The sequence below is a fragment of the Echinococcus granulosus genome (assembly GCF_000524195.1).
Source record: "Echinococcus granulosus chromosome Unknown EG_S00198, whole genome shotgun sequence".
NCBI classification, from domain to species: domain Eukaryota; kingdom Metazoa; phylum Platyhelminthes; class Cestoda; order Cyclophyllidea; family Taeniidae; genus Echinococcus; species Echinococcus granulosus.
In genome coordinates, this window is record NW_020170578.1 from 28,612 (window position 1) to 51,318 (window position 22,707).

General features: G+C 40.6%; 2 protein-coding genes across 2 annotated transcripts; one reads left to right on the top strand and one right to left on the bottom strand. All coding sequences in view use genetic code 11, as the record gives it.

The window, feature by feature from the left end:
- Positions 1-9,116: 9,116 nt before the first annotated feature.
- Positions 9,117-13,422, bottom strand: EGR_10198 (Sugar phosphate exchanger; the record flags this gene model as incomplete). Its single annotated transcript, XM_024499447.1, has 10 exons — positions 9,117-9,191; positions 9,399-9,496; positions 10,094-10,246; positions 10,787-10,835; positions 11,345-11,584; positions 11,859-11,975; positions 12,088-12,126; positions 12,849-12,892; positions 12,967-13,198; positions 13,393-13,422. 10 exons carry the CDS (start codon positions 13,420-13,422, stop codon positions 9,117-9,119), a joined length of 1,077 nt encoding a protein of 358 aa, XP_024346136.1.
- A 5,719-nt stretch (positions 13,423-19,141) lies between these two features.
- EGR_10199 (Protein prenyltransferase alpha subunit repeat-containing protein) lies at positions 19,142-21,555 on the top strand (the record flags this gene model as incomplete). The annotated part of the gene is made up of 7 exons (XM_024499448.1): positions 19,142-19,194; positions 19,265-19,422; positions 19,463-19,625; positions 19,664-19,820; positions 19,899-20,107; positions 20,142-20,284; positions 21,506-21,555. The coding sequence occupies 7 exons, from the start codon at positions 19,142-19,144 to the stop codon at positions 21,553-21,555; spliced, it is 933 nt and encodes a 310-aa protein (XP_024346137.1).
- Between the last annotated feature and the right edge of the window lie 1,152 nt (positions 21,556-22,707).

A 22,707-nucleotide genomic window follows, 5' to 3' on the forward strand; every position in this document is an offset into this window, starting at 1 on the left:
AGACTGAATTTTGCACATAAAACCAGTTTTTATTTAAAACTTGTCGTACCAAATAGTAGCTAATTAAAGTAGTTGATTTTTTAAGGATGTAAAACTTGTGCCTAACAGTCAAAAGGCGAGAAAATTCACCTCTGTACCACAACTAATTAACCCCTAACAAAAAAGGGTACAAGTGAGAAAACTGGAGCCATCTGCAAGGAATCTACGAAAAAAAGTGATCACCAAGTGTCCGGGTGTATGCTAATGACTACATAATGATGCACATCGCAATTGTTAATTACAAAATGCGGTGTTGAGCCATGTGACCACTTTGTGCTACTTGCTGTCGATGCCATTATCAGCATTGCACGCTTTACTTACTTAAAACTAATTGACCATGTCCGCTTTGACCTTTCATGATAAAAAGGCAATCTCTGATTTAAAAATCAAATGAATTTTGGAAAGAAATTCCCCTTTCTGACAACCTTTAATCGAATAAATTGGAAATCCCACTGACAGCTTCAGTGTTTACTTCAGTCTTTAAAATGCGTCAGCACTAAGGATGACTCCAAAATCGCAAAACAAGTGAACTCTGCTGGGTGGAGTGTGATTTTGAAATCATCATATCAAAGTGACAGACGCCCAAGTTAAGGATCTTTCAAACACAACCTTGGATGAGGCACGGCTTTATGATGAGCTTGGAAAGTTTAAACAATCGAAAATAAATCCAAAGCATGTGATTTTAAACGATTAGAAGATTAGCATTGCTTAATTGGAGTAGCTGGTATTTGCAAATGGTAAAAGCTTTTCCATTTGGCAGTTTTTTATAAGAAATGGCCCCTATGTAATACCTTAGTTGCCTGTTTAACTCCCGCCTCGATTGCGTGAATAATTAGGGCTCCGCAATTTTACTTCCGCTAGATGGCATGGTCACCGGCCTATGCACGTACCACCCAGACAGAGTATTATGCCTTTTTTCTTTTTTAGAAAGGACTCGGGGTGTTACATTGGTGGCGGTGATAAGCAAATCCGATCCCGATCCACTACTAAATGCTCAAGCTTGATGTGAAGAAAGAGGGACAGAGGGGTTGAAAGTTTAATCTTACTTTGACAACTACCCCAGTCCCGTGTTCTAAAAGAATGCCATTAACAAGCGTACCAACAATAGTCGTAAAGCTTTTGATCAAATTGGTTACGAAGCTGTCTACGGTACCTCTATAAAGATGCTAAGTAAACGCCCGTTACCTCAACCTCTGTGCTACCTGGACGGAACTTAGGTAGGCAAGGCTGGGTAGCACTAAAGTAAGAACAACGTGGTAAGGAGGAATAGACGCGAAACTTCTTTAAACCCTGTCCCTCATTAAATGTCAGTGCTTTTGGGCCAGTGCTTTTACGACTATAGACAGACATTCGAGATGGCCAGCACATTCTCCTTTGGCCCAATAGAATTACCAAACAGGACGAAAATCAGGATCCATTGGAACTGCCAGGGAGGATCACTGATATTGCGGCCAAATACCATCCCGGCTGCACGTAAATTGGATGACTGGCGCGGTTGGTTCGTGGGTGTCTCCCTAATAGCACCGACTACACTGCGATAAACAACGCGGTAGGTTGACAAAGGGGGAGCTCCGTGGACGACACCCAAATAGAAGAGGGACTACATAATTTTAGGGTTGCTTGTTTGACGCTTTATTTTTACGGCACGAGTGCTTAATGCTCTGCCGTTGAACTTCCACTGAGTGGGGTGGTCCCTGCGCCATGAAGTTAGCCCCTCAGCCCTTCTGTACATCGGCAATACACATTCTGCCCTATTATTGCATCTGCTTTAGACTTCAGGGAGGTCTCGGGGAGTTATAGCTATGTCTTTTTCGAATCCAGGAAAGACTCAGGACTCTGCTTAAATGTCTTAAAATAATAAGTCCCTTTCATTAAATGCAGAACTTTGATTGCCATGCTGAATAATGGCATCAGGGAAAGTGAAATTCTGAAAGATGCAAAAACCATCTAAATGCAAGAATTCTGAAATTTAGGAACAAGTGCAGAAATTATTGCATTTTTAGAAAATTAAGCTAGCCAATAACAACAGTCAGTTTAGATTTCGTTTAAGCAAATGGACGTTTAAAGCGCGGATTTTAAACTTTGCGGGAATTTTAAGCATCAGATTTTTAACAAATCCACAAAATAATGATCAGCTTACTTGATCGCAGCTGCAAGAATTCCACACACATAGTCTTTACCCCATCTGACAAGCCCAGATGGGTGAAAACCGTTTCTATTGCCGACTTTACGAATGGGAGCAAAAACCGCAGAAGGATTCCAAAAATAACCATCACCAGGAAACCGGTCTGTGAAAGGGGTAGGCAATTGAAATATTCGTTTTAAATACATGTTAAATATGTATGAGGAATTTGTGTTTTTTTAGGGGAAAGTAGACTGCTTCCAAAATGACTTGTTCCATTTGCGTCCTTCTTTTTGGCCCAAACTACATGGCCTCCTTTGGGTTCTGCTAAATAGTGATTCAAGTATATCTACCGCACTACGACCTGCACACCATTTGTGTGGACGGTTTTGGCCCTTTTCATCCCTCCCGTTCTCACTGAATAAAAACATCACCATATTTTTTATGTCCAAACTGTTGCCAGGAATAGATCAAACCCTGCAATGGTATCAGTTTGATTAACTAACCTATCTGCTTTATGACCCCAACAGAATGCGGTTTGACAGGATAACTGATTTCTAAGAAATATTCAAATTGATTTCTGAGCATCGTGGAGTTCTTTTTTCCCTCTCCGACTACCCCCATTTGGTCCTCCCTCCCAAATGCAGTTGAGCTAACAGGGTAGAGAACGTGCAGCGCGAGATATCTCACTGGAACCCTTTAAAAGACGTATGATATTACAGCCAACTGAAATCAGAGGTCTTCGAGTTGCAGTCTGAACTCATCCTAGTATCTCTACGTTGAGGCAGAGCCTTTGAATGCACCCACTGAAACTCCCACCGTGACCGGTGTGGAAACATTTGGAAGCGCCGTCGATGATGGCTAATTAAAGCCAATGTAGTGGACTGTATCACGGGCTCCACACCTTTTGCACATGGCCCTGGAATTTTTTTTGCCAACTCCTGTAACTTGTAATCGGTTAGTGAATTTCTCGATTATCATAGCCATCCCCGTCCCCCATCCTTCTAGATTTATTAACCATACGTGGGACGAAAATGCATACAAAAGTAAATAGTGAAGAAGGAGAAGATGCAACTAACCCCAAGGATAGTGTTTATAATGACGATGATGCATGTGAAAATTCCAGCTGCTGCACAGCACATTTGTTCTACTATAAATGTGAGAAAAAAGCATGAGGTGCGAAAAAACAAGCAGTTATCAATGGTCTGACGTGATGGCGGCTTATTTACGTCCAAGTGGTTTACACTCCAACCCGTTACCGTATCCAGGAGATGGTACTTATTAAAGCGAAATCATTCAGAATAAGGACTTAGAAGTGCTTTTTCAAAAAATAAACTATTCCTGTTACCAAGACTTGGTAATGTCAGTTTAATGTCAGTTTAAAAGGTCCTCAGAAAGGCTTAACAACCTTTCTCTAGAGAACCGGAAAAAGTAAACAAGAAGGAAGGAAAGGACTTTGAAACCAGATGGAGATGGAGAGGGCGCTACATGCAGTCAAATAGAATTTCGCCTTCACTTGACGTTGTCTCCAGAATGGATTTGTTTAAACTGGCAGAGGATGAACAGAAAAATTTTCTTTTCAATCAACTAGATTTATAGGGTATTTTGGCCGCATAAATGGACCACCAAGTTGTAACAGAAAATAGCATTTTTTTCCTTTTTCCAAGCTGGTTGGGTTATAGAAGAATTTTTTCGAATTTTAGCAGGCCTGTCGAAATGTCAACAGTTTTTATGTCACTTGCGAACAATTGCCTCATTATTTTGACAGTAAAAGGTCCAGATGGGCTTTCATTTGATCTCGCCTAAAAACAAACTCTAACTGAAGGACACTTTTGTTTTTTTTAGTAGCAATAAAAAAACTATCCAAAGGATGCCACTGAATAAATGGCAAATCAGACTGAGCGACATTTGTCGACTGAATCAACATTGACAAATTCCTCTTAAATATAGCCAGGAAATCTCCTAGCTTTCCTGTTTATTTCCACTTCCCTCCCCAAACACTCCTACATTAGGAAAACTTTTAATAAAAAGGGATAAAGCATCCTGGCAATTATTTTTTAGGGGATAACTTCGTGTCAAATTAAGGCTTAACCTTTGCTATTGGTCAATCAAAGCCAGAAACGTGTCTCGGCTAGAAATAATACAAAAGTTTAAAATAGGAAAATTGACAAACAAACTAACCTTCTTAAATTAGTTTCCAGACAAACATGGAATGCGGTATATCCTGGTTAGCCCGGTTCTGATCGGAAAGTAACCTTGGCCAAAGTCGCATTGACCAATCAGAGAGATGTGAGTGCTCTCAACCAATCAGCAATGAATGTGGGTTATTTACAGTGTAAACTGCGTTGCTTACCATTCGCCTACTTATTAAAAAAAATATTACTTCGCATGCCATATATTTAATGCATAGCCGATCTCTTCCCACTCTTGTTTAATAAGTAAAATTCAGGGTCAAACTGGAGAAATATTTAGCAGTGATTTACTTTATGCCTTTAAAGTCGAGTAAAATAAAATTCATTCATAAACTGATGCGAAATTTGCAATTGCATCCATTTCTATATAAACAAGTTATGCACTTCTTTTTGTCAAAATTACAAATCAAAGGGATGGATGAACTTCATAAATTCATACGATTTTCTCAAAGGTGTCTTCCCTTTCAAGCAAAAATAGCTCGTGCAGTTTTCTTATTTGTGTGCAGATCGTTTGGGCTGCAAATCGCTACTTGGAGAGGTAAACTGATATACAATTTGTTGACATACCTGCAAGCCACTAGAATAAATGAGGAATAGTGGGATAGTGAAAAGACCATCGTTGTCGCATGGTCACACACAAACGAAGAGCACTTCTGGAGATATTGTGATCCCTTCTTGTCACGAATTCTTGTTTCTCGATGTTCAATTCTATTGTTAACGCAATTTTTTCGTAAAGAAAGATTAATACGGCAAGAGAAATGTTCCGTAACTCTTTCTGAATGGTGTGTTCTGCTATTACGTCCTCTTCAAAAGCCATACTACAAATTAAAAGAGATCTGGACCCAAATTGTGAAGCAAACAGGCTCTTATTCCAATCCACTGGGGGTTAACCAACATTTTATGAGGGTTTAAAGGAGGAGGGATTCGCCAGCATTTAACGAATCCATCCCATCCACACCGCTTAAGAGCAAACTTCGGCTTGTATATGGAACAAACATAACTTAGTTTTCCATTCTTTTGACGGCTTAGTGGTACTCAGTGTTGGCAGTATTCGATTCCGATCTCACTCGGGTGCAACAACCCACTGTTATTTCGATAAACCTTCTGTTGTGAGTGCCCCACTGATTCTGGGATGCCGTCTCCCCGCCGGTTACGTTTCAATGCAGTGGACGAAAGTTTTCACTTTCAGGATGGAGAGGATTTCTAGACATGCACATACAGTTTTAGGAAGTGACTTTATTGCTAGCCTACAGAAGGACTGGGAGGCAAACAGCGGAGGGGAAATCATTCCGTAAGAGACAAAAAAGCCCATATATTTGCATAAATTATTCAGGTACATACTCCTCTCGCAGAGATTTGTGGGGTTGCTAATGCACTCAGTGGGATTCTTATTTTATTTTCCGCAAGTTAAGATTGCTAATTTAAGCATGTCATAGTTACGATTAGCCAATCACATTGCACCAAACAACTGCTGAATCGTCGGAAGCTTTGGTTACTTCGGTTACTTTTTGAAAAAGGATTGTGACTTCACCTAGTATGACTCCTTTGACAGCAGCTCCGGAGAACGCTCACAATTTGTCATATTGGCCAGGATGAATAATTGGTTTGCTAGAATGGTGGAATTCACTGCCCTCAACTAAAACCAATTAGTCTGTTTGTTGCCCCAATAGGCAAAAAAACTTAATTTGTAACTACAAAAAATGCTACTCAAAGGTCGGTTTAGAATATCGGCAGAACTTCATCAAGGCAGACTTAATATGTACCACGGTAAGAGGGTTGTAAAATGCGTCTCTGATGTCCGTGAACGGCATCAATACAGCTTTTACTTAAGGGAAGTGTACGTGAATTCTGGGAACACAAGCCCAGTGGAGAGTCCAATAGGTGTTTGCATATATAATTAGATAGACGGCTGAATACTCCGAGATTCCATCCTGGTAGTTAGGGGGGGGAGGGGGGGACCAAGACCTCAAGAGAAATGTCCCATCCATACGCGTAAGTTTGGGATATGGCGGGGGTTTACATAAAAGCTAGCTGGACGCTGGAGACACAGGATAGTTCCGATCTCGCCCATTTTCGGTATTTTGATTAGCCTTGACATTACAGCGGTCATTATGACATTTAAGGCCGTCTACGCTGCCTAATCAAGGAAACCGAACGAGAGCGCGAGGCTCAAGACGTTCTGAAATGTTTCAAAATTAAGCGTGAAAAAGGCGACTTCCAAAAATTGAATTGGAGAGCGTTTCTTATGATTCCAGAGTTTTCTCAGCGGAGGTGGAAGTGGATAGAATTCTGGATGTAAACATGATTTAATTTGTTAAAATCGGTAGGAGTGAGAGGATGGATAATTGGGTAGTTGAATAAACACACGAAAATAAGGGTACGTAGCAGAAGGATGTAGTCAAAATGTAAGAATATATTATGCATTAATAGATGAACAGAGACTAGGCTAGTGGAGAGGATGGTGGATGGGGAAGAAAGACTCTTGCGAACAATTAGCTACTCACCGAAAGGAGTCATGAAGGGTCTAAGGATTTAAAAGTAGGTTTGGGATGAAGGGATGAATCGGTGGAATGACGGATCAAAGAGAAAATGAAGTACTTCTAGAATTTATTATTGGCCCAGATTTGATGGATGGGCAGCCGGACGAGAGCGGATGGAATGTAAGTTTGGGCAGGTGGGTGAATGAATCGAGATGCACAAATCTGGACTAAATGAATAAACCGAGGCTAGGTAGAGAGATGAATGAGCGAGAAATAGTTTACCGAACGACGAGTTAAATATATCGTTGGAATCAGGATGGTTAGCTGTAAAGGAAGAAGAGGAAGGGATGGGAAAAAGCAGATTAAAGAATTTTTTCAGTCCATGGGTCTTTAAATTGACTAAGTTAGCTAAACAAATGTTGAAACTGAGATAGGAATAGTAAATAATGTTTAGATGGGGATAGATAGATGGAAGGCTAGGTAGTTCAGGAATGTACGGACTGATGGATCAAAGACTTGGTACAATAAGTAAACAAATCAGACATGAGTGGATGGATAAACAAGAGGTAATTGGATAAATGAATGGATAGATCGGGAACGTAGATAAAGCTTTGTAGGCTTAGAAAGAATATAAGGTGATTAGGAGTAGATTTACGAATTGGAGATACATTATTGTTACAGAGTTGGATGCATCTATGGCCGATGAAGAGGTTAATGCTGAAGCCGGTGATAGAATGATAGATAAAATCAGCAGTAGGAGATTGATGGACAAGTGATAAGTGAATAAAAGGCCGGAGAGATCATAAAAGGGAAGATTATCTCCTAGAAATATAGAATGACAGACATTACACTTCTGATTTCATCTTCCTATTGCGAAGGAATTCTTGATGATAACAAATTTCCCATTCAGTACCCCTTTTTAAAACGCAATTAAAGCTGTCATTCAGAAAAGCACTTGATCTTGCACCATAAATTTATTCAAAGAAAGTTATTTTCAGTCCACCCGACTCCAAGAACAAAGGGCAACAAAATTGCACCTGGCCTAAATTTCATCTAGTCACTAGTTTCGCCAATATTTATTCAATTTGCATCACAGACAAGACTTGGAAAAAATGCCAGACGTAAACAATTACCACACTTGCAAAAAAACCGCCTAGACAACCAATGCAATTCGAGTCCTCACTTATTGTGAACTGCAGTTTCTATGTCCGTGCGGCCTGGATCCTATCTAGCTCCTAACCGAATCATCAAGGGATAGGGGCTTCAGAAGAGATGCCTTTACTGACAGAATCACGTAAGCAGGTAAAGAGGTACAACCTGCGTATACAAATAAGACGAACGTTTGGTGGAGACTGGCGGAGACGAGGGCTGAGTTCGCTTAAAGCAACTGACTTTCGCCTCCAAGTGGTTACCAGTACGCTTAGAGCACGCTTATTGTTGATGAGCCACCCAGGAGGGGCTGAGAGAAAGCACGATTCTTGGGAAAGTTCGGAGGTTAGACGGAAAATAAAACCTGTAGAAAGTGGAAAAAGAACATCTTCTAGGGTTGCGAGTTTCCTCATCAATTCAAGGGTTGGACTTTAGAGGAGAAACTGCCATTTCAGTTCTCAAGGCTTTGTTATCCCGGCAAGCCGTCAATGCTTGCACCATCGAATCAACTAAAGCACCTGACACTCAAATGCCGAAACTGTAAACAAGACACCCGCTTCACGTTGCTTTGAACTAAACCACTTTGATTTTGGCAAACAATTTGGTGCTGCTATAGCCATCGTAAACTGATAAAAATACCATGTGGTCTGGCGATCCTAGAGGCGAGATTTGCAAGTTCAGGCGTGTGAGATTGGCAAAGAACGGACTAACCGCATTTGCATGAAAATCGATTCGTTCCCAAATAAAACCTTCATTTTGCGATTCAACCCGAGGCATAATTAAATCAAGAGTGATTTGACCTCTTGACCTCAGAAGCCATTCAAGTGAGTCACCACCTTAACCTTAAAAGTCGACTTTGGAAGCCACGACCAGGTCTCTTACTTTCTCATTGGCCACAGTATCCAGAGTTCGTCTATTGGCTAATTCCCCTCATTGGTTGACTACTGCCCAATCAGTAAAACACGCCACATTGCTTCCATTTCAAGTCTTTTAACGCTGGATTTAAGTAAGTATAGAAAAGGAATAAGGTCCTTTCAAGAAAGCAGACAAAAATGATTAATAATACAACGATTATGTACAGTTATAAGGCCGTCAAAATAAACTAATCAAATTGCAATGATTTATGGCATGAGTTCAAGACAGACTAACATAATGAACGGAGGAACGACAGCAGCCGCGGATTTCTCGAACAACTCGTCGAAAAAGGAGCTAAAATTCCCACAGAAAGAAATTTCATTAAATTTCTACCTCCATAATTCTGCGCAGTGCATTATGCTTATCATCACTGGGTGAGCTGTATATGGTTAAAGTGAAAAGTGTGCGCGAGCTGTGAAGTTTTTGAGTATACAACACCAACGCAAGTTGATTTAAAAAAGGATGTTTGGCAATAAAGCTAATACTTAGCTGATATCTCACCAAAATTGCGACTCCAAGAAAGGCAATGAGCATTATAAAGACGACACCCCAGCCGTATTCGACAAGCAAGCCCACAACAAAGGGACCAATAGCAGCTCCTGCAGGAATAAAAAAACCAATTTGCAACTTAATAGTCTCATGCGTCTCATGCGTGATCTCAAAATTAAACCATCACCAAATATCCCCCCAAACTCTCTTATTCTATAAATTGGGGAAGATTATCAAGCTTTGCTGAAAACCTACGTAATTAATAACTCAAGAAAAATAATTCCCACTCCTCAAACTCGAATCGCCTTTACGCCTAATCGGTTAGTGAGCCCACCTTCGTTAGGACGGTTGTTAAATTCCTAATTGCTAGATGGTTTCCAAATGTCCTCTTCCTCATGCAGGCAGAAGGACCCAAAAGAGATGATGGATGGTCGAACAATTCTCAGGATCATATTACTCTCCACAGATCTTCCCCTGAGCTGACCTCCTTGGAAAGTAGCACGGATTTCGTTAACACAAACATACCTACAATATCCCAAAAACTAATTCATTGATCCCTGTTGCTACGATGGACGCTATACCATCAACATTAATCAGGGCCATTGCTAGTCATTTCAGGTAAACCCCTGACTACATTTATTCGATGGTATTTATGCTGGATTCTATCAAAATACACAAAACTTTATTTAGAAAAAGCAGTTCGTTACCTATTGAACCAGTGCCATCAATGATAGCAACAACCGTTGACAGGGCTTTGGCGTTGCCGGCCAGTGATTGGTGCGTTCCAAGGTCAGCCGATACGACCGTAGTGATGAGCGAATAGGGACCCACTATCAGGAATCCCAAGGTCAACAACATGCCTAAAATTGAATATAGGTTGAAAGTAGTACTTAAAATGGTAAGTAACTGAAGATGAAACTAATAATATTTTAACTCAAGGATTTTTAGCCGCAACAACTATTCAACTGCCAGTACAAAACTACTGGGTTGGAGGTAGATTCAACAATCGCATTCCACTTCTCCACAATATCTTTAAAAACGAATATTCGCCTATTTGCTGGAGCTAATTCCAGAGCCCTTTTTAGGGTTTTGACTGCAATCAAGTGAAAGTCCAGAGCGCACTGCTACCCACTTTTGAACATTTCACTCGGGGACGATGACTCTACGGGAGAGAGGGGAGTGACATCCCCACAAGGAGCACAGACTTGCCAACAGAGATGAAATTGCGTTTCTGGCACATCTGCCCATAACCCTTAACTGCAAAAAGAAGTAGTCGAAAAGTTAGTTCGAGCACCATCAAGTGATACTCAGCCCCCACCTCCTCCTCCCACCTTTACCGTTTCCAAGCTATAAAAATCCAAGCAATTTAATTTAATGGTAATGAAAAAAGATGAACTTACATATACAAACGGGCAGGGAGAAGTCTCCAACGCGGAAGTACAGGTAAAGCTAAACGGAAATTTGAAAGTAAACGCGAAAAGTCAGCAAATAGAGTAACGTTCTTGGTAAGACTTCAGTAGGAGAATGATAATCTATTCAAAAGGTTAAATAAACGGCCCTCAAATGATACGAAATAGTTTACAAACACGGCAGACATTGCCAAAAGAGGAATGTACAAGAGTGCCAAGTTGAGTAGGGAAGAGTAAAGACTTCGTCAGCTCAATTTTCACTGATTTGTGAAGGGAACAATGACACAGCAGTTGCAATCTTTCCTTCCATCCATCAATTCACGCATCCCTTCATCTCTCCATTTACGCAATCACCAATCATTTATCCTTCCATCCATTCGTCTATACGTCTACACATCCATCCAAATCTACATCTAGGCTAACGGCAAAAGTACGACCAACAACCTAAGAATGTTTGACTGTTTAAGATGCCTAGGGCAACTAAACAGCTTAGTAGGTTCCACGTTAATTTATAAAAAAAAGGAAAACAAAACGAAGAACTACACTTACACTCGGCATTCCAAGTGCAAGCATGATAACAGAGACCGTAGCGTAACACGTCGTCCGATCCGTAATCAATCCAGCCACGATTCCGCCAAGAATTCCGCCAGCATCAAACACCGCTGAAGTATCAGCGGCCAAGCTTGCCTCCAATCCATGCACTTCTTTGAGGTATCTTGGCAACCAAAAGAGGAATATGTAGGCAGTTGCTTTGACGAAAAACAGGGCCAACGAGTATTCGACGACGCCCTAAAAGGTCATACAGCGATCCAGGCTTGGGATTAATCAGAGAAACCCCAATGAGAAGGAGGAAATGAGGAGGAAAGGCAAGTTGGAGAGATCATTAAGGCAGGTTCCGTCAGTGGATATATACGCCCTAATGCTACTAGTAGTGTATGCCAACTATACAAAGTCGTTTTGAAAGTGAATAGAAGCAACTACAGCATCCTTTCAGCAGACGATTTCTGCAATTAGTCAATTTCCGAGGGGAAGGGGGGGGGGAAAACATAGCCAATTAGCTTACAGGAACAGCGAGAGCGCCACAAAAACTGATTGCTTGAACGTTTTCTCGTGATATTGGAGGACTGGTTGATTGAAGCAACGCTTCATGGTCCTCTGCATCATTCTGCTCCACTGAAAGCTAAAAAAACATGGCAAGAGATCTTGCATATCGAAGGTAAGATGTGATTTTAAAAAAGTAAAGTCTTACTACTGATAGCTAAAATTTTAAGTTAGATTTTGATAAAACATACCAGAGGTGGTGTTGTATCGTCAGTGTCCTCCTCTCCTCTCTACAATAAAAAACAGGAGAGATTATGAAAAGTCTGAAGTGTGGTGATAATAGCTATCCAGATTTTGAGGAGTATGTCAGTTCACCTAATGCGCGTAGCTCCAGTAACTTCGTTTATGGATTCGAGGCTTGGTACTCTAGATTTTCGGTTAAGAGCAAGAAGAGTGGTAACAGCTCTTGTTTTACCGCGCCTCGTAACTACTTCCGAACCTCACATTCTTGTATGATATTAGTCACACTGGGCGATGAAGGTCATAAGTAAATTGCACCACGGGGAAAGGAGCAGGGACCCGTTCCATGCTGGATATTGTGGACAGAAGGCATGTGTGCATATACGTGTGTAATTGCCAGGAGAGTTTATAAAGGTGTACTAATCAGCTTACAGCTCAATGGTTTGCCAAAGAGAGGGGGCATTGGGCACGAAGAGACCCATTAACATCTACACGAGATGGAAGCTGGATCGCAACTTCCTGATCACCATTTCCGCCCACAGATGGGTGATTGATTTCAGCACATTGACTGAATTCCATTGCTATTGTTACAATGGCCAGTGTGCACATGAGGACAAGGACAATCAATCCACCGAGTTACGACCTTCGTACCAATCGTCCATATAGGTCCAAATGCATTCTTTTCATAATAATTCAACCATTTTTAAGGCTCAAAACTTAAACATCACGACATTGAATAATTCACAAAGTAAGATAAAATTAAATAACCCACCTTAATAGTTCTATGCGGTGCCTGAAAGCCAAGATCTTCCGGATCTATAACAGCAGGGAGGCAAATCAGAGATTGCCAAAAAAAGGAACAGAAATACAAGATTCAATACGGCACTTACAAGGGACAAGGAAGAAGCAAACCATGAAGCCCATAAACACGAGCACCAGGCCAGGTACGAAGAAGGACCATCCCCAAGCGAATTCCACAAAAATTCCCGCCAGCACACCGCCCAATATATTCCCCAGACTAACATGGGAGTTCCAAACCCCCAAAATCAGACCACGACTAGTGGAAGAAGAGACGATAAAATAGGAAATAAAAGTGTTTGACAACCTTAGACTATTATAGGACTAAAGAGAGTGGCAGGTGAGCTGGTTAAAGTCAATTTGATGACCGGTGAGTGATTACAGGGAGGGCACACCTAATGAAATCATAGCAACTTGGGAAAAAATAAACCAAGAGTTACTCAAAGAAGGTAATGATATTATTTGGGAAAGGATACAAATTCTCAGAGAAAAATCCAGCCGTAGCACTGTTTACCTACATTGTAAAGAATTGACATGCGTCGACCCATCAAAACAACACCCTTTTACCATACCTTTCACTAATTTCCTCTTATTTTGCTTCCGCCTGAAACATCAGTCGATTCTGAGGTGATCCGAAATCGTGTGGAACAGACTCTACTCGTAAAATTTGTATAGCATTTGGAGAAGGTATCACATTACGCAGAAATGATTTAGCCAATTCCATCCTGATGATTATTCTCTCCAATGATAGGCCTATGGCGTACTTCCGCTTATGTGTCAAGACCAAACTCCCTGAGATAAAGTTGTATAAAAGGGGAAGGATGAAGCAGCGTTCTGTCATATACAGAATTTTGCGCGTCGAAAGCACAGGGTCTTATCCATGTGAGAGGGAAGTCGGCCATCCTTCTTGTAGAGTAGGTATGGGATCTTAGTCGGCATATGTTAAGGCAAATTAAGTAACCATATGTCGGGTGGAGGATGGATCTGAGCTGAAACTAAGGCGGTGGTGAATAATGATGAATTGAGCTGGCGGAAAGCGGATGTCTTCGGTCCACACTCATCTATCTCGGATCTATCTAGTATGGGTCAAATTAACAATCCAGATGTTGACTCAATCATCAATCCTTCCACACTTCCTGAATTCTCAATCTCTACGTCTTACATTCACCCGTTAATCTCAAATCTACCCGCTGGTATATATCCACCTCAGATTACACAAGGAAAAAAGGCTGGCCAGCCACATGCCGTACAGGAAATTGAAATGAGTTGGGGATAACGCCGAGGCGGATATAATGAGTTGACTCTAGACCTGATAAAAGGAAGCGGAGAGACACCTTCACCCATCTCAAGCTACGGTTTAAGAAGATCGCTAACTCATTTTGTAAGGTGCCAATCAGTTCTGCCTCCACGCATTGCCAGGACATTCTGAAGCCCCCATTCCCTCGCTGTCATGATGAAATAAAACAAAACTACAATGTATCATAAAGCTATGTTTATTGCATAGTAGGGGTTATTCCAAGGTCACCGTTTGTTTATAAGCCTCACATACGCGACCAAAATGTGACCATGAGGACAGAGATCATTGATCACACGTTTTTCTCCGGAGTTTGTAAGTGTGAGGTGATAAATAAATAACAAGGTGCAGATATTAGACCTGACAAGCTTTTACGAAAGTTGCAGCAATTAGCATTACAACAATTTATGGTATTTTCTTCAACAGGACAAAAACACTGCCATAAGCTCTGCTTTTACAAGGCATTTCGCTACTATAAGCCAAAAGCCTAACATTTCCACCTAACTTTTATTTCCCAACCGCCTATTTTGTTTCGCATGCGTTTATATGACTGGCTAATGGCAAGGGATGATGACAATAACCTAAAGAATCATGGTGGGAGGTAGTGAGGGAAAAATCTAATAAGGAAGTTTTAAGGTATGGAGTTTTGCGGTATCCTGCGAAAAAAAAGCTTCCAGCTGACTAACGCTAGCTATGATCGTTTAGTCTCAGGCAGGAAATTCATGATGAACAATTGCGTCTGCAGTTGATCACACAAACACTTCTAGGGATGAGATGATATGGTAGAAGTTGATGTCTTGGAGATAGCCAGTGATGTGTCCACTTAAGAAGGCAATGCAAAAATCTTGCCTCACCACAAGTCAAGTCGTGAAAAGCCTGAAAAGCCAGATTTTTTTTAAGGTGATACAAGCGAAAAACAGTAGTCTAATAAGCTTCAAAGTTTGTCGGTGTACCTTTAAGCAAGAGAAAGTACTTTTTATAAAGTATAGTCGGACCAACTTGTTACTGTTTTACAGTGTTGTGAACAATCACATTCCCGCGAGCCACAAGGAAAAAAAGCATAGACCTTTTGGATCACGTTATGGTGCTGGGTACAAAATAATTCACAAATATGGCTATGAAAAGCCGGGTATTTTTCATGCATAGTCCATTACACAGGTCTGGAGGATGACCACTAACAAGGTACATTTTGGATTTGGGAATCCCTTGATTGCTAAATGATTCAAGATCCATGTTTCCAGGAAAAGACAGTGAATAAATTCCTTGGACGCCTCTGTGATGAAGATGTGAAACATCTCATTTAATTGGATACTAAAAAATAGGAATCAAAGTCTCCCCGGACGTTTTGTCTACTATTTTTCTACTACTGCTTCTAGCATGCATTTCGACCTGACACAAGCAAAAAGCAAGGCATCCCGGTAGCTTAAGACACTCTCGAGACGAGAGTTTAGTCAGCTAATCAAAAAATCTGAAAAGAAGTTCCCTTTTGATTAGTGACTTTTACATGAGTTAGTCACGTGAGGAGCAGACCTACACTCTGACCAAGGCAGCGGTGGACAATGTGAACAGGCAGGAAGTGCTTGTGAAGTGGAGGAAAGTAGCGGAGGTGCCTATGTTGAATAACCCTTAACGAAAAGAAAACAAGGTGAAGTAGCTAATTACCCATACGTTCATACATTAATCGTGACCTACATATCTACCGATGTAATGGTAACCACTGCTAAAATCAAGACAATAAACCAATTGCGGCCTTTGATAAATGCATCCACCGTCTTTTTCCACTGCGCAATCCCCTTTTCCTTACATTTCTGTCCTCAAAGTTGAACTAAAATCATTCACTGAAAGGGATCTTTATACCTGACCAGCCGATCATCAAGCAGTGTCGTTCAGTTCATTGACTAACCTCACCTGTATAAATGTTTTGAGGTGTCAGGATTACTTTTGGGACAGACATTACCATGGAAGTTCAAGGTATTCATGCCAAACGGTGATAAATCAAAGAATCAGAATGCATACTTCGGATTGTGGACGGATCCAAAATGAAGTGATTTCCTGTACTATAAGGAATCGAAAGTTGGAATAAAGTGAAGATGACTCCAACACCTGACCGATTAGTACCAATTTTGACTCAGAAGACATCTCTATCCTGTGTCATGCACTTGCGAACTAAAGAAACAGATTTGACATGTAGACAAACAGAAATCGCATTTTAATTGCAGTTAGTCAATAAAATGCGTCATTTGATGAATTCCATAATGGTAATTAGAAGTAAAAGGTTTACTCCTAACGTTCGCTGATCTAGTTAACATATGAGCTAAGCTGTTCAACCAGCATAGCTCAAGAACGATATACTTCAAATAAGCCAGGATTACTGTTAAAATAGTAAGCACATAAAACCCTGCTGGTGCTTGCTCATTACAAGCATTTGGAGATAAATGGATGATTCATCTCTCATGCAGCTGGACAACTCAGTCGTGTGATTAGGAATGGGTTAATATTGGCCGGTAGAGGGAAGTGGTGACAACTAACGTACGCTTCTGTTTGCTGTACAGTCAGTTCAATAGTTATCCACATGCCTAACACCTCTCCGTGATGAAATCTACACTACAGCAGCACTCGGATTAGCAATGCAGCCACAAAAAGTGAAGAAAACTTCTAACTCAAATAAGTGAAAGAAAACGTAAGGCAATTGCCTGATGGAACATTCAGCTCACTACCCACCAGTATAACCCGTAAATTCATGGCTGCACAAATGCACACAAAAGTGGGAACATAGACTCACGTCAGTCTGTTTATTTGTGATAATAGCTATTAGTTAAAAAAATCCGCCCGGCATGGTCAGAGCTATGACCATTTCACTTGAAGTGAAAGTACTCTTAAAAATTTCGTGGTTACACTTGACTCGAATTCACCCCAAAAATACGCGATTTTACACTCCGACTCCAGTAACTTAGTAAGCAAAAGTTACGAAGGATTAACATTTACAAATTTGCCATTTAAAACATTTTTCCAATAAGAATTGAGTGGGGTATCTTAAGTATTTTAAACTAGTTGATTATGATTAAACCCCAAGAAGTCAACTGGCACTGGTAGTTTACATTGGCATCAAACATGGCCAGCAATGAAATGGAATGAGAACACAGGAAAATGATTTAGACTGAAAAAAGTGGGGAAGGTAAGTTTCGATTTAGTTTCATGAGAAAATAACAATAAGCAGCTCAATGTGGTCTTCTCCAGTAGTGACCATATAACATAAGTATAAATAAGAACGAATGAAGAACCAGAGGGATTACCGACAGAAAAACACCTAATAAGCGAAAACTTATTTGAAGTTAATGAAAAACCTGTTCAGTGTCGATAAAGGCAAAAAACGTCCTGCACTTTTTGTTCAAACTGCATTATTGCAATTAAGAAGTAAAAAAAGAAACTCAAAGCAAATTTACCTCCCTTTCCCAAACCAATTTCCCATGCATGTGACGACGGCTGGCCACGCAGAAGATTGTGTAAGTCCAGCAACAATCCGTAATGTGAAAATAAGCCAAGTTACTATTGAAATATCCAATGAAAGGGCTTTGTACAAATAAGTAGCCTACCTGCGCCAACAAGTAGAAAGCAAGATCATGAATGTCAGCGAAGTACCCTAGACCGAAAGCTGCGGTAGTTACGCCAGAAAGAATGCATCCCCAAAGGAGAAAAGTCCGCAAATTCACGCGTTCTGCAACATGCCCACTAAACAAGGATAAGATGGTTTCTTTTAAAAAAAATGAGTAAAAGAAGAATCGAAAACAAGACACACAATACCTGATAAACATCCCCACTGCATAGGAGAGGAGATAAGCAAGGTCAATATATCCAAAAAGAGCATTGTAGTTGTCCGTATGGAAGGGTTTCCACATGCAAAACGTGGAATTTTCGGGAGTTATTGTTTTGTTTTCTCTTAGAGCGATTTCGGTGCAATTGGGGTGAAGGACCGACTTGACAACGCTTATTGGTTTGCGAGAAGCATGAAAGGTTGCGTAGATGATAAGAGTAAATAGAAAAATATGTAATTGCCATCTAAAATATAAGAAAGAAGTAGATAAACACCGGCGGGGACATTAATTCGCACGTTGTAATAAAGAACAATAAAGGGTGGGGAAATAAAGGCTCAACTAAGCAGCACAGTGATTGTGCGTATTCATAAAAGGCGAAAAAATAAGATAGATTGCCTTTTAACAGAAAACCGTCGCCTCCGACAGCAAAAACGAACACCGATCGGGAGAGATGCCATCTGCAGACCGCCAAAGATACGGTTTGCAGAATGCGCGTTTAGGGACGCTTAATCTATTGGCCAATTAAACATAAAATAAAAGTTTGTGAGCACTGACATTTATAAAAGTGGTAAGTCATAATTAAGGGGAATATATAAAAACGAAAGTAAACTTGTGAACAGGCAGCATTTTATTTTTAAAGCCATAATTAAGAGCAGATATGATCTAAGTTTTCATATTAAAAATGCTCTGTAGCAGACATAGAAAACCCACTTCTTACCAAAGCCTTTTTAAATACATTTCAATGCACTCAGTCGATTTCAGACTATTGTTATTATTCGCGGATCATTGCATCCACACAACCTATTCCCCTTTTTTTGCAAAGCGGGTTAGGCTGTAAATAAAGTACTTAATAGCTGCACAATTTAGTACCAAAAGTGCAACAATAACGTTAGAAAAAATTTTACTTCTCCTGAAAACTAGCAAGCTTTCAAATCATCCGGGCTGTAGGCCTTCTTCCCCGTGTTTCTTGCCCTTCTATTAGTTGGATACAAGCCGTTTTAATAGTAATTCCGGGAATGGTGTAGTGGATTATTGTTTATTTTTTTTCTGTTTAAATGTGCATTCTTTGCCATGTTTATCATTATTACCGTATATCTTTCGAGAAATTGTGTTCATACCACTATTTATTTGATTAATCTACCTTTTTGGTTACATAGTCCAATGTCACCTGAAAATGAACTCATTTCCCGAATCTACAGTCTTTCAAAATCAAAGTGAGGGCGCTTATTTGCAATCTACTATCACCAGTAGATCTTCCTACATAATTTTGCTCCTTTTTTGCAGGAAAGAATACGACTTAATTCCCCACATTAATGGTACAGATCACAAAGAAATTCTTGAAGTCGATGATAGCTTTGCGCTTTGCTCTTGCCTTTGCGGTCAAAGTCTTTGGCTTCCAATCTACCAAAGTGTACTTGATTCAAAAGAGCCTCCCTCTATCGGTATACCCACAACTAATTTGTCAACCTGTTTCTTGTGTAGAATACCTTACCATCTTGCTTCTTTTCGTACCTTTTTTCATGACGTTTTGGCACCGTAGAAAGCAACTCTTACTAAACGGTCAATTAACCCTGAAAGATGAGCTCGCTTTTACTCGACTGGTCCTTATGCAGTTCCCGAGGGCAACGGAGCCGCTTCAGCACAGGTGAGGATTATAAAACCCTTTTATGCTTAATTTCACAGGCATTGGATCTTGGAACGTCTTCCCAACGTGGACCTCGAGTCACTAGCCAGTGATGAGATTGATTTATGCGAAGCCCTGAGTGACAAACATCGTTGTAATTACATGGTTTGGCAGCATCGCCGGTGGTTTCTTCATAAGTGTGGATTTACTCGCCAGGTTGGTATCATAAGTCACAATCTTTCTGATTAGTTTGAACCATTTGCCCCAATTTTCAGGACTCTTTCTGGTTTTCAGCTTTTCCACTCAGAATTAGTGCGTATGAATGCTTGGAACCTGGCACACCCAATGGACATCAGTGGATGGAGTTACCGCTCACATTTGTTTCGTTCATATCAGAGAATGGATGATTTTGATACGTTGTCATCACTTCTACTCCGTGAGATGGTGAAAATACTCTCAAATATTCAGGCGGTCCCAGAGAATGATGTGTTGTGGGATTACAGGTGTGTCGTTACTGTATGCTTACGAAAATTCTAGGCGGCAAGTGGTTGAAATCTTTGCTGAGATGAGGAGAGATGAGAAACAGTTGAAAGAATTCGATACCGAAACTTATGTCGATCCACGTTTGCGAAATTTGACTGATCGAGAGCTTAAAATTTACGCTGAAGTGGATGAACCAAGTAGGTATTCTGGATCTTGGGCATCTTTGCTTTACAAACGCTACCTGAGGTGGGTGGCACAAACCTTTAGCAAGGAATTTCATCCGGTTTTTTGCATGAAATCTGTGGGAAAGTATGATTGACCTCAGTTAATTTGACTTTAAATAAAGCTGTTTTGTATTTTACTGTCTTGCTGTGATTCAGAATTTTAAGTCATCTATGAAAAGGCTGTGAAACCTGTGGACCAAGTAGGTGTTCTGAATGCATCATCGAAATCCTATGTGGCTTTATTAGTTCTGCTGTTGGTCTCTCGCTGTGCTGTTATCCATGTTGCTGCTGAATTAGTCCAGGCGGACCGAGTAGCTCGAACAAGAGTTTCGAAGTTACGTTCTCTCAGTTGAATTCCACTTTGAAAGGTGATTTTCCCTTGTGGAATGCCTGAGCTGGGACCAAGGTGGTGGAGAAAGAGCTAAAAGCATATATTATGGAAGGATGATCATTTTCCCCCACTCCCGGGAACCTAACATCCATTATCAGAGTTCCTGTGATTTTGCAAGTTTGTGCGACTTATTTTCCACTGGAGCAACAAAAAAAGTGAGTGGTAGAACCTAGCGGTATGTAGGCTAGATTAGCATATCTTGAGAGACGCTTCCTCTTCTTTACGTTATTTGCCCAAGTATTCAAAATTTCTCTGCTGTGCCTTTTTACTTATATGCCACGAGTAGTATCAGTTAGTGTTATGGACATACTATTCGGATCACGCAGGGGCCCGAGCATTTCTCTCCCTCTCCCATAGCTTATTCGTGCTAAAAAAGCCTCGAGAGGATGATTTCCTTTCCTCCAAAAGGTTTGTTTCTCTCTAATTAATGGGATTTTTGACAGTCGCGGACCGTCAGTATCCTTGACACACTCCATCACTAATGAAACATCAAATTCTATTCATTTAAGCGGAATATTCACTTACTTTTCTCCTTCTTCCTCCTTTTCCCAGTTCAAAGCACATTAAACTTTTTAAAGAGTTTATTTCACTAATTTGGTTGGTTTGTGCCTCTTTTTTCAGACAACGGAATAAATCTGACTTTTGGATACTTTGTTTGCAACTAGTTGGAAATAAGTTATTTGCTAAGGAAAGTTTGGATATTTTTAAACTAATTGTAGTACCTCCATCTTTCGAAAGTGCTTGTTTGAATTAGATTTCCTCGGAAAAGTCTTTCTGTCCGGTGTTCCTTCCTTTCACCTCAGCTCTTATGCCCTTGGGACAAGCAGCCGAGCAGGATGAGGGCACGGTTTAGAGGGTAGCGATAACTAAAGGGGGTGCGCTTCCTCCTCGGTGGGGGCTGATGGCGTCCGATCCGCCATGAGGTTTGTATTTACTGTCCGCTCCTTTCCTAAAAGGTACATCCAACAAAATATGTATTACAATACAGATATCTAATATGGGTGCATGTATATGTATAACGTTTAAGGAGTTAGAACTTAAATATGTCTTTAAAGTTTCCAAGCGAAAAAGAAACACACTTCTAGCTACTTCCCTTTCTAAGATCGTTCCCATTTCTACCTATGTAAGTTCTGATTCTGTGAGCATAACAAACGATCGCATGATTTGTGGACAAGAGCACTTAGAATGTAGTGGCATGGGCTGTGAATTCGGAGTCCTGTGTCTTAAGTACAAAGGCTAAATCGGCTGACAATCAAAAAATATGTAGGGGAGATGACAAGCTACGTCTTGATATGCGCTTCCTCCATGCCTTGCCCTTTACTTTGTAAATGCCCTATGCGATACGAATATGCTTCAATTATTTTGGGCAGTTGTTCTCGAAAAAACCGACAACCTGAAAACGCGGCGATTGATACAGTTGGGTGTGCCGATTATAAGTGTAGGCGGCTGTATTTCAATGGGAATACTTCTATACGCTGCTTCATTGTCGGCTTATGTGGAAAGGCGGTGTGGAATTCTCCTACTAGTATCAGGTTGTCAGGGCGTCAAGTATCGATATTTGACTTCCCTAGAATTCAGTCTTCTTTGAAACATCGGTGAAGGCTACCATAGCATTTTACTGGATAAATCTTGCATTGCTGTCACCAATTGTAGCGCCTTCATTACCTCCGAAGATGTTGTCACTTCAGTGTTTGAAAATGCCTTCATAGTTTCCATGTAAAAAGGTTTAGGAGACTGTTGAATGAAGTAGAGAATGAGTTGGCGACTTTTCAAGTCTTTTGTCATTCGTCAATATATTTAGTTGGGACCACCCACTTAGTTGCCCCCGTGCCTTTTTCATTTGTACTTGACAAGTTAGTTCCGGATTAGCTGCATCATTATCGACACACGATTCTTCATTATCCATCCACCCTTTATTTTCTTCTGCATCGAAATCGGATTGCTTGAACCGTTTCTGACCACCTTCCCCAAATGCTGGTAAAATGAATCTCCTAGGAGCCTCTGT